At 35.1% G+C, this 12947-nt stretch overlaps 1 protein-coding gene across 1 annotated transcript; it reads left to right on the forward strand.

Annotated features, from left to right (window-relative positions):
* The first annotated feature begins 205 nt into the window (after positions 1 to 205).
* LOC110720488 (probable glutamate carboxypeptidase AMP1) lies at positions 206 to 10959 on the forward strand. The gene is made up of 10 exons (XM_021899527.1): positions 206 to 1400; positions 3905 to 4147; positions 4446 to 4598; positions 4675 to 4743; positions 6359 to 6446; positions 7080 to 7163; positions 7265 to 7353; positions 7801 to 7914; positions 9737 to 9871; positions 10222 to 10959. The coding sequence occupies exons 1-10, from the start codon at positions 471 to 473 to the stop codon at positions 10399 to 10401; spliced, it is 2085 nt and encodes a 694-aa protein (XP_021755219.1). The 5' UTR covers positions 206 to 470; the 3' UTR covers positions 10402 to 10959.
* The last annotated feature ends 1988 nt before the right edge of the window (positions 10960 to 12947 follow it).

Here is a 12947-nt window from a genome sequence, read left to right on the forward strand (position 1 = left end):
TCCATCTTCTTCTTATTGTTATTAGGAACTATATTTTATTTTCAACCCTTCAAAAGACAAAAATATTATTATACGATTTTACTAATGGAATATCCTTATTAGAAACCATATTATTATACGATTTTGCTTCGGAAATAGTATAGTATATATGGTTCTGATTTATGAAAATATACATCTTCTTCATCAGGTTGACTGTCGAATAAAAAAAATCTGGGAAAAATGACTGTACATCAACCAAGAACAAAACCAACAAATAAGGTGGGACCCACCATTGGTCTCTTCAAATTATTTGTTGACCCCACAACTTTTCCATTGAAAGCCACTCTCTTCACTTTCAGACACACATACCATTGATCGCCATTAATATTACCTTTTGAAATCCTCCATTTGTTGATTAAAGCGTCGATTTCTTAACTTCTTCATTCATTTTACAGTATATCATTTTCTCTCTCCTCTTTCTCTCACTAGAAATGGCTCAAAATCTTTGTTCTACCATCTTCAAACGCCCTTCAACAACCTTCATCTTTGTAATTTTGCTCTGTGTTTTGGGGTTTTACACTTTTGAAAAAACCCAGATTCAAACAAGTGCAAAACCCCAGAAAGCGTCGAAATTAACTCACCATTTTCACGACACTTTTCTTTCTCTCTCATCAAACTACACCGTTTCACAGTATCTTCGTGCGCTAACTCTCCACCCCCACCTCGCCGGAACCCGGGAGGGTTATCAAACTGCGCAATACGTCAAAACCCACTTTGAAAATCTTAATTTAGAGACAAAAGTGTCGGAGTACGAGGTGTTGTTGTCTTATCCAACGCAAATTTCGCTTACGGCGAAGTTTAGTAATCTAAATAGTCAAGAAATCGAGACTTCGGAGGTGGGGTTTGACGTAATTCGGCCCTACCATGCTTACTCGCCGTCGGGGACGGCGGTGGGTGAGGCGGTGTTTGCGAATTACGGGAGGGATGAGGATTACCGAGCGTTGGGGGTGGTGGGGGTGAACGTTAGTGGGTGTGTGGTGGTGGTTAGGAGAGGCGAGGGGATGTCCCGAGGCGGGGCAGTGAAAGGGGCGGAGCTAAGAGGGGCTGTCGCGGTGCTGATGTACACCGAGGGGGAGTATGTTAAAGGGGTGGAGAGAGGGACAGTGATGAAGGGTGTGGGGGACCCACTGAGTCCTGGTTGGGGGAGTGTAATGGAAGGAGGAGAGAGATTAGGGAGAAATGAGAAAGAAGTGGAAGAAAGGTTTCCTAAAATTCCATCTTTGCCAATATCTATGGAGACAGCTGAGGGTATTTTAAGGTCACTTGAGGGACCTAAGGTGCCCTTAGAATGGAGGGGTGCCCTTAAAGATAGCAATTTAAGGGTTGGTCCTGGTCCTACTGTGCTGAATTTTACTTATCAGGTTTGAATTTTTGGAAATTTTAAGGTTTGATTTGGAATTTTGGAAATCTAATGAAGTTATATTTGGATTGTTGTTGTTTATTTTGACTTTGTGTTATGCTATGTATGTTAGGAAATGTGGTCCTGAATTATGTTGTAACTGTTTGTGGGAACTGGTGTTTTTGCTAAAAGTTATGGTCAATTTTATGGTGGTTTTGTATCTTTCTGAATGTGGTAGGCTGAGTGAGTAAAGTATTTCTATTTAAGTTTCATATTTTGGTTGTTGGAATTGCTTTCATTTTAGGAAGTCATGTTATTCGTTGTGACGACAGTTTTTATGGTTGAGGGTTGTTGAGGTTTGATTGCTGGATAAATGAATTAGAGTTTGTATATTTTGATGTTCATGTTAATGTTTAAAATGGATTTTAAGTCCATATATTCACAATAAAAATTTTATGGTAAATCATCAAAGAAAAAAGGTGTAGTGATGATTTAGCTACTATAGCTAGCCATTGTGCTCTCTTTGTTGGTAGTTGTTGAATAAGGTATCTGCTTTACCAAAGCAGCTTGAAGATTTTTTGTTTTAGGTAGTTGATGAATTATTAAGGAAAATCCTCAGTTTGGCCCTTTGTTCATTGATAGCATCTCTTTTTGGCCCTTACTCCTCCTGATGAAAGCAAAGTCTGAAATATATATACTTCTGCTCTTGATTTTTAGTTCATTGCTTAGTTCATTTTTTTTTTCACTGTGTATATAACTTGTCTCTTTCTTTGTTTACAAGATGAATAATAAGGTGATCTATATTAATGTAATCAGCTCTTTTAAGGCAATGATGATTCATGACTAATAATATGGTCCTTGAGTTTTCCGTTATGCAGCATTATGGCCTTACCCCTAACATTTTTCTGGCAGCAAACCTGCAAAATTCTTTTTAGAAGGGAAGGTGGTAGGGGAAACTACAAAACAATTGTATTTATTTATTTATTTTAACTAGGTGCAATAAGAAAAAAGAGGAGGGGTCAAAGTAATTGGTATAGGCAACACAGCTTTGTTTTCCCCTCTTAATTTTCACTTATTAATTTTATACTTGGTGTATGTTTGGGGTTCTATTATCACCACCATATTTTGAGTTTCTACAGTCATATAAGTTCAAATACAATAAATTCGACTACAATAAGTTCCAGAATAATAAGTTTAAATAACATAAGACAAGTTAAATTTATGTGAAGATGATACTTCCTTGAGTTTCAAGAGACCAAATTGAAGTTAAATATGCTGTAATAAACTATTTTGAGGGTTCGCGAGGTGAGTTGCGGCTGGGTTCTTGCTTTACCTAATATCCCTTGTTCAAGCTATATTATGATTTTTTGATTGTGCCTCTTGTTAATGTGCCCAATCCATCTAAGCTTGAGCTTTTGAGAACTTTTCTATATGCTAGATAAATTATGCAAAAATTCAAAGGAAGAAGATGAATTGTGCATTAAAATTTTAAAATAAGCTGAAGCTCTCTAAAGTATTTCCACTCTAACAATATTCAACATGATTTTTCTCTCTAATCAGCTCTATTTATAGAGTTTTCCCTCTACCTAATTATTATTCAAGCTACTACTACTGATGCAGCTACCTAATTGTCCCTTTCCCTATATATTGATTCTTAGCACATATGTCGTACAAATCTATCAACATTAAGAGCTTGAAGTCCCATAAACCCTGCCTTTTGATTTAACCACATCTTTGAATTTTATTTTAAAATATTACCTATTATTAAAAAAAAAAAATTGATTTCACCACCTGATTCCGATGTTGATTCTGGCTGTGGGGCCACACTTTTACCCTCCCTTTTCACTTCTATTTCCATGATTTCCCCTTAACTCACTATTCTATAATACCCTATTCAAATCAAAAAGATCAATAAAACCCTAATTAAACATGTAATTATCTAACCTCAACAAAGCTCATTTTCATTCACATGAACCCTAATCCTTAAACATTTGAATAGTCGTTATGTGGGACCCGCAGCCCGAATCATCACTAGAATCATGCACATACATGTACCTATTTCTACTTCATTCTATTCTGTTTCCGAAAGATGCACGCATATTCTGTAGGTGTTCTGATTTGATGTACCTAATTCTACTTTACACACACACCCACGTACCTATTTCTACATTCTATTTTGGGTAAACAAATTTTACTATTTTACACCTTTGCCCCCCAACCCACACACACACACACACACTTTGTACAACCTCTCTGTTACTTTATACACCATTTTTTTTATTGTCCACCCAATTCTTCTAGAATCAAGAGTCAAAGATAAGTTGGTACATCGAAAGAAAATGGAGGGAGTACATGCTTTCCCAAATTGAATGTTCATGTTGTAAACTCCAAATGGCTTGCTTCATAATTCTCAATGATGAATGATTAATTAATTCATAGATTGTTTGAAGGCTTTCCTTCATTGCTTATTGTGGTTATAATTGTCTGATTTCAAATTTATATTTGTTATTTGGTTCTCTTATGCAGGGAAAAGAAAAAAATGCCACAATTCATGACGTTTTTGCTGTCATCAGGGGATCAGAAGAGCCAGACCGTTATGTACTTCTTGGTAACCATAGAGACGCGTGGACATTCGGTGCTGTGGACCCTAATAGTGGAACTGCTGCCCTACTTGATGTTGCTCGTAGATATGCCTTATTGATGCGCTTGGGATGGAGGCCTCGCCGAACAATTATTTTTTGCAGCTGGGATGCTGAAGAGTTTGGGATGGTGGGTAAATTTTATTTATTTCCATTTATGACATGTGGAAAATCTTAGTACTTTTGAAAGTTATGCTCAAGCTTTGTGCTTGTTTTAACAAGGAATGTAACTAGCTGTGACCATTTTTTGGTCCTTAATACTCCAAATGCTTAGTGAACCTAGAAATAACTATACTGAGAATTCATTAATGATACTGATTTTAATGGATAAACTTGTGTGTCCTGCATATAGCTACACCTCATGTGATTTCTTCATTAGGATCTTGTTAATGTTGGTTCTTACTTAGTCATATCTATTTCTTTTCCAGATAGGTTCAACTGAATGGGTTGAAGAAAACATCATGAATCTTGGCTCTAGGGCTGTAGCCTATTTGAATGTGGATTGTGCAGTTCAAGGTCCTGGATTATTTCCAAGTATGACTCCACAACTGGATGATCTTCTAACTGACATAACGAAGAAGGTAAGAAAATCATGTAATAATTGAGCCGTATAGATACGTATTGCTAATATGTGAAATTTGGCTTGAATTGGTGTAGATCAAGGATCCTGATGCTGCAGATAAAACTATTTTTGACCAGTGGACTGCCAGGAACAAAGGCATTAATGTAAGCCTCGTAAAGTACTGTCCTCTTTTCATGCAGTAGTATATATACCTGGGCCTCTGCTCCAGCGTAACATTTTTAGAATCTCTTATCTCTTTTTGAAGTAGTGCGACTCTTTTCAGCAAGCCCCTTTGTCTCGAATGTATAAACGATTGAAATACAGACTTGGTTTAAATGGATGGACCGATGGAATATAGGTGTTGGAAAATCTGTTTTAGTTGCCAGTTGGTATGTGTGTGGAGGCAATATCACGGTGTAGAGTAGTCTATTTGCCATATTATTATTTTGGATTTCAAGGGTTGGGGCCCATGCTCTTAATCATCTCATAATACTTTGTCTGAGATTCAAAACAACATACCAATTGGTTGTTGGTGCAGTAGTGATTGGGGCTGCACTTGGTAGGGAGGACCCATATTCGATCCCCTACAACAACAATTGGGAGGGGACTGGAACCTAGCCACCCAAAATTGATCCCCGAATCCGGATTAGCCCAAAGGGTAAACCGGGTAGAACACCAAAAAAAAAAAAAGATTCAAAACAACATTAAAAAAGTGAGGGAACGCCTATCTCTGTTTCTATTCCATCCATCCACCGATGTTTGTCAAATTTCTCTATGATGTTCATAGGTATTATCAGGTTCTTCAAAAATTATTGTTGAAATGCCATTATGCTACAAGATGGTTGGGTGGTCACTTGTCAGTAACAAAGCTGGAGGCGAAATTGTCGTAATGTTTGCAATTCTTTTTCGACCCCTCATCAGGTTAATTAATAGTCGATGGAGGGGGTTTAAATTTCTGTTTTCATAGCGAAGCTTGAGATTGGCGTTCGTACCTGCGTTATTGCAAATACTGGACCACTGGCACTTGGTGGGATGTTATTGATTCAGTCTCATTTAAAAAAAAAAAAAAAATAAATAAAAAAAAAAATAAAGCATGGCTCAAGAAGTTGATAGAATACATGTATTTAAGGCTTTTAAGCATAATTATATATTGGCTTAATGGTTATTTCTCTAGCTGTGAAATAACTTCCTATTTTTAAAATTCAAAGTCATGAAACACGTGTAGCCGACAGCCGACCCCACTTATGGGATTAAGGCTTTGATTGATTGATTGAAAGTCATGAAACACGTGGCTCTGCTGAGACTGGGAGGATGGTCTAGCTGGATATTTGGCTCATTGAGTCTTTCTAGCTGCTTCAAAGTTGATTCCGGTTTTGGTTGGCAGTTTTAAGGATCAGTTCCGTCAGCACCTATTTCCTATTTGAGTGCCATTTCTCACTGTTATAGTCCTGTTATTTTTGACACATTCTGTCAGTATGGGACATGCCTATTGACAAGTAGCTTGCCATGAATTGCACATGCTGGCCTCAAACATATGAGAGTAATAATGAGGGAGAAAGAAAGGGTACCGAGATTGTATATCTGGTGACATGCTTAATCAATTGCCACTTCCCATCAAAAAAAAATTTGCTTCCTAAGTGAAAGAATAAAACATACCCGTAGTTGATAGCTGATGTGAGCCTTTATCATTAAAACTCTGCCACAAAAGGAGGAAAATAGTATAAATCGGTTTCTTTGAGGGCATGTCAACTTTGTAATATTTTCTTCATTGTTTTGCAGATCCAGAGGCTTAGTGGAGTGGACTCTGATTTTGCTCCGTTTTTGCAGCATGCAGGGGTTCCTTCTGTTGATATGTACTATGGGAAAGGTATTTCTCTTAGAGAGCTTAATTAATTAATTTGTGGACAAAGGGCTCTGTATCAATAATGTCATTTTTCTTATGTTTCTTTGTAATTAATGATGTCTTACTAGGTAGAAAAGGATCTACAGATTCCTTATTTTCCATCAATAGTCAGAACTTCTATGACTTTTCTTAGATTCATCGGATGGATCAATTCATTTTGGTTTCCTTACTTGCTGAAGTGCTGAACCATAACTAAAGTTTAAAACTAGGTATGAAGGGAATATTTAATGTGTGTTTTTTACATGAAAGGCACCCGCAACTTGATAGAAACAAGAAAGTTATTGTATGAGGAGGATAATTGTTGTGGGGAAGAGGCTGGGTAATGGAAGACACAAGCAACTTGATGGAAACAAGAAAGTAATTGTATGAGGAAATTGAATTTTCTTTTACATGCCAACTTTAATTTTTACATGGAAATAGTTTAATAATAATGCCCTAGTGACAGCTCTAAGATGAATCCTAGATTATGGATGAAATGTAGATTTTTTTTCATGGTCATAATCTCTAATTTTTCTGAAAGTAACTGAATTATTTCATCCCTAATATTTTGTTTGTGCTCAAAACCGTGATAATTATACTTTTTCACTTTGCCCCCAGATTTTCCAGTCTATCACACAGCTTTTGACTCGTATGACTGGATGTTAAACCACGGAGATCCTTTGTTCCATCGCCATGCGGCTGGTCAGTTTCTTTCCTAGTTGAAGTTGTAAATTATATTTTTAGGAAAACATGGCTGATGCTTAGTGTCTTAATATAACCTTCATAAATTATGATTTGTATAGTGGCGGGACTTTGGGGCCTTCTAGCTCTGCGTTTGGCTGATGATCCAATTCTTCCCTTCAATTATCATTCATATGCAATGCAGTTACAGGTATCCCGTGTTATACTTGATATACTCTTCACCATTTTTGTTTTTTTTTACACGTTACTGTAGAGTTAATATTAATTAACCTGAAGTTCTTACTACGTATTTGTTTTCTTGTATACTTGCTTTTTATTAGAAGATATGGTCTACTTTCTACAAGCATGATTGTGCAAATACTTTTTATAAAGGTTAAAAAAAAGTGGAGGAAGGATATCACTCCATGCAAAGTGCTGTTAGAGATAATTGTATAATCTTCACTTGCCTTCTGCTATTTCTATTCTCTTTGATGTTTGACAATGTTATGAAGATTTTTAGGTAGGGTTTTGGCCTTTATTATTCTGTTGTAATGATCTTTTCTGTCATATGGTATATCGTGTGGTAGCAACTTGGTCAAAGCTCCTTGTGCTGTAAAAATTGGAGGGCTAACCAAGTGACCTTTCTACGTCTATGCAGGAGTATACAAGTATCTTGAGCAATAAGCTGGAAGGTCTTGTGTCCTTTACTCCTATATCTAGATCTATCAAAAATTTATTTGCAGTAGCTCAAGAAGTTGAGGAGGAAGCAAAGGTGAGATAAGCTTATCTAACTACATTTGATGCTCTCATGTGCTACAACCTACGAGCATATGGTAACTAAAATAGTTTAGTAATGTATTCTTATTCCATTATTTTTTTTTCCTTATCTTAAACATAAAACTAAAGTTCAAGCTATGATTAGCTCACCTTATTCTGGGACTCTATTGCTTATGTCAGATTAGATTGGACTGTGCAACAAGAATAAGATCAAAATAGTGAATTATATTGACCAATCCAGATTATGAAACTCGGGTAGAGTATTAGTATTAGACAGTAGGTGAAGCAATAATATGAGCAACAGTAGGTGGAGCAGCAGAAGTAGCAGTAGCAGTTTATAATTAGAGTAGCTCGAGTAATACTAGATGTAGTAGTCATGGTGGTGATGGTACAGCAAGAGCAGTAGCAGAAGTGATAGCAACATTTTTAGTAGGCAGTGGCATCAACAAAAGGCAAAAGCTGTTGTAGGAGTAGGAAGAAGAGTCTTAACAGCTGCAGAAGGTGCATTGGCAATACTAGTAGCATTAGCATCAACACAAGAAGTAGCAAGAGGAAGAAGAGGATCCTTAGTAGTTGTAGGTTGGTTTTAGTGGTGGTGGTGTTAGCAATAGTTGTAGTGCCATTTCCAGTAGTAGCAATAGCTGGAAAAAAAAGCAGCAGGAGCAACCACAATTATTATGATTATTCATCAGCTTAGATCAGACTACACAAGCAAATTTTGATTAGATTTGATAACAAAAGTCAGAGCACATCAGCAAAAACCTAGTGAAACTTAGCCTCAGTAGAGAAGTAGAATATATAGAGGAAAAATAATCCATAAAAACAGATAAGAGATACATTAGGGGTTACATTAAGGGGAAAAAGAAAGGGAAAAAAACTAGATTTTTGCTTCTCTTAAAGAGAGAAATAATAATCTAGGAAGACATTATTGGGAAACTTCATAAACAAAGTCTAGACTACCATTTGATTTTGGCTATATGTCCATACCTGAAGGGAATGATTAGTACTTGAAATTATTTGCAAAGAGAGTGCATATCCAGATAATACTTCCCGGTTTCCTGTACCAAACTTGAAGATTTCCTAGGCAGACAAAGCGTCAGGACAAACCTAACGCTTCACAAAAAAAACCGAAAAAGGATTGATCCAGTTGTGTGCATGGAGAAAGGCAATGGAGAAGTAGACACAAACATCACATCATTCTTTGAAAGAATTCTTTTTCAAAAGCAACTGTAATTTTGAATCATTTTTTTACCCTAGCTTGTTCTCTACTTTCTCTGAAGATAGGATTGAGACTGGAAAGTATGACATCACTCATTGCTCTGTATCTTTGCTGGCCTTATAGATGTAAAGAGTCCTAAAGACCTGATTGACCTGCTCATGGTCCTCAGTGAGGAAAAAGACCTAGAAAAAGGGGAGCTTTTTGGACTTTGTTTCTCTTTGAGAAAATTGCGCCCATTGTCCTTCCCTATGTCCAAGGCTTCCTTACGTTCCAAAATTGGTCCCAAGGAGGTGAAATATTGATCTTTAAGAAGTAAGACAAGCTAATAGCAGAATTTTACTGGATGGGACCTCAAGTAAACTGCTCCATTGGATTCTAGCTCTAATGATCTACAGAAAGCAAGACCTTTTAATAACAATCGTCCTGAATATTGTAATAGAAAACATGACATTGGGCATAGTATAAAAACCATTTTTTTTGTTTGCATAATGATGTATGAATTAGAAGAAGCGCCCCTGCAGGTATTCTTGTTTTTATTCTTTTAAATGAAGAAACATAGCTGTTGGATGTTGTTACATGTTCAGAATGACAATTGCAGAATCTAAGAGCTGAGGGGGTCTCTAGTGATCTTGAAGTACTGAAGAAAAGAATGTTAAATGATCGGTTGATGCTTGCAGAAAGAGGTTTCTTAGATGCTGAGGGGCTGCTAGGGAATCAGTGGTTCAAGCATCTGGTAAGCAATGTGTCTTGTTTGTTTTTGTTATTTCATTATTTTACTACGTAAGATAGCAATAATGAATTTGTAAAGGTAATTCGTGGTAGTCTGACTCTGTAGTATGCAGAGGCAAACATCATCTCCATGTTGCCACTATCTAGTACTTGTACTAGTACTCTGCAAAAGCGGTGCTTCTTCAAACAAAAAATAGAGTTTTTTATAAGAGACAGATGTTTATCTCTAGTTTTCCAGTCGTTTCATTATCAAAGACAATTATGCTGTTATTGAAAAGCTTAAATTATTTCTGTCAAGACTCAAGAATTCTTCATGTAGTGACTAAAGATTTGCAATAATATTTATGGTTACAGGTTTATGGACCTTCCAACCACTATGATAGCAAGGTAGACTTCTTTCCTTCTATAGCTAATGCTATTTCTCAATCTACACAAACGAAGAGGGAAAATCAAGCAACAATACAGCATGAGATTTGGAGGGTTGCCAGAGCTATCCAAAGAGCAGCTAATGCTCTGAAAGGAGACCTAAGCTGATAGAAAATGCGGGCAAATTTCACCTACATGCATTTAGCCTCGGGCAGGTGAACATATTGTTGTTACAACTTGGTCACTGGACCTAGGTATAGCTAATACCATTTTGCAGTGGACGCATGAACAAGAAAAGGTCGAGCACTTTTTCAGCGTCAGATTTTGAGGATTGCTGACATGCTGTCAAGAGATCAAAGTTGGAGAAGTACTGGGCAGGTTTAACTTGAACATACTTAGCAGCTGGCAGGTGTAGGATTTGTTTGATGCATTCCTCTACTTTTCGGATGGAATGTAGAGTTTAATGTTGACATCCTTCTGCCAGAAAATGGGCATCCTATGCTTATTGTACAGTTGTTACTAGAACGTAGGACGCCTGAATCTTCCTGGAAATCTTGTATATCTATTTATCTGGTGAAATGTAACCATATTTCACTTGCAAGAAATGTGTGTTTGTTTGCCTTCAGCTCTCTCTAATAGTGATGCTGATACCAGTTTTCAAGAACATAGCAGCTAGCCAGCTATGACTTGTGTCTCGCTCTTGTTTTTTTAACTGATTGGTTGATGTTTGTTGATCGTGTTGGAGGGTCTAAAAGTAGCTTGCAAAGAAAATAATTTGGAAAAAAAAAAAAAAACTCACCTTTTTTTTTTACTCCACTAATAAATTATATTCAGGAAGATGGAATATATTAATGGAAATTATATATTCAAAATTTTCAATTTCCATTAATATACGGCGTGTCCATCTTTCTGAATATAATTTATTAGTAGAGTAAAAAAAAGGTGAGTTTTTTTTTTTTTTTTTCAAATTATTTTCTTTGCAAGCTCCTTGATTAATTAATGAATTTCCTAATGAAACAATATAACTAATATATAAAGCTAAACTTTTAGTCAGGCGACGAGATAGCGACACTTGGCGTTTCAACTTTTCGCCAAGTGTCGCGCCACATAGGATAGAGTTATATAGAATTCAATTAGTAAGATAAAAAAGTTAATTTAGAATTCTATTTTCAATCAAATTTGGATAGAATTTTAGGATAAAATTGTTAATTTAGAGTTTTATTTTCGATAAAGTTCCAATATTTCATATGTACAAATTAAATTATAATTTTATTAAAAAAAAATAACACTCTAAGAAAATCTTGCGTGGACCTGGTCCACAATAATGTTATTGTGGACCCGAGGTTTATACACATACAACTGACATTATATGGAACATAGTGACCCTTAATTTTGACATAGTAACCTTATTTTTAACATAATAATCTTTATTAAAACTAGTATAACGTTTAATATTATTGTGAACTAAAAGTACAACGTTATGACCTTAGTTTTGACATAGTGACCTTTATTATTCAAATTAACAAGTATATAAAATATTTCATTAAAAAAATTAACCTTTTATAGCATATATATTACCAAAATGGCTTTTATTTCAACATAGAGACCTTTTTTCTATTATAGTGACCATTTTTTTTCTAATAAAACAATCATAGTTTTCCTAATGTTAGTGGTCCACAATAAATTAGTGTGAACCAGGTCTATTTAAGAATTTGTATCATAAATTATCATATAAATTTATTTTTTGTATCATAGTATTTTTTTTGGAGCGAAGTAATTAGCTCAAAATGCACCACATCCATTATTTATAATATATTCTAATCAATTAAAACAATATACTTTACAATTTAATATAATTTTATTACTGTGTGTAGACCTGTTAATCGGGTCAGGTCACGAGTCATTTCGGACAGGGTCATTATTTCAGGTTAAGGGTCAAGAAATGTTTTTCACCAATGTTATTATTATTAGTCATTACATGCCTACTATATAGTTTAAATCATCACAAAAACACATAAATTCTTAACTAATTTTGTATCAATGATATGTTTTAAAATTTGACATATAGATTAAAAATTTATCTTAAAATTCAATAAACAACCGTACAACCCGGGCTATAAAGGGGAGTTTTTTCCTGAGTTTTTAGAGAGCCACGTAGGATTTAATTTTTTCAGCGCGCCACATAGGATAATAAATTTTAGTGGTAGCCAATTAAATACGAGATTATTAATTTCTTTTGGAATTAAATAATTTAACTGACACGTAAGTAAAATTGGTGAATGAGATTATCCAGTTTAAATTAATTAAATATAAAATATTATCTTTTAATATCAGGAATTTTATCTAAACATTTAACAATTTTTAGCATATAAATATATATGTAAAAATATTATTTTAAAAAATTCAAACAAACCGTGCATCGCACGGGATTCATCTAGTAAATAAATAAAGTAGGCATTTTTCGGAAGCATTCGGGGCGCCACATAAGAAAAGTAAATATTTCGTTTAATGATAAATTAGATTTGTATTTTAATTTTGAATAAAAAATTTGTATCGCCACGTAGGTAAAAGTAGCGAATAAGATATGGTATTTATCTTATAAAATTTTAATGCCACAAAAAAATTGTATCGCCACGTAGGTAAAAGTAGCGAATAAGATATGATATTTATCTTATAAAATTTTAATGCCACGTGGATGAAAAACCACAAATTTT

Source organism: Chenopodium quinoa, unplaced genomic scaffold, assembly GCF_001683475.1.
Source record: "Chenopodium quinoa cultivar QQ74 unplaced genomic scaffold, ASM168347v1, whole genome shotgun sequence".
Taxonomy (NCBI): domain Eukaryota; kingdom Viridiplantae; phylum Streptophyta; class Magnoliopsida; order Caryophyllales; family Amaranthaceae; genus Chenopodium; species Chenopodium quinoa.

Bases quoted from the DNA above. Each gene is read 5' to 3' on its own strand.
- LOC110720488 (XM_021899527.1), top strand. From the start codon at position 471: ATGGCTCAAAATCTTTGTTCTACCATCTTCAAACGCCCTTCAACAACC. The intron at 7,354-7,800 runs GTATCCCGTGTT...ACGTCTATGCAG, and splicing joins CATATGCAATGCAGTTACAG to GAGTATACAAGTATCTTGAG. The intron at 7,915-9,736 runs GTGAGATAAGCT...TGACAATTGCAG, and splicing joins AAGTTGAGGAGGAAGCAAAG to AATCTAAGAGCTGAGGGGGT.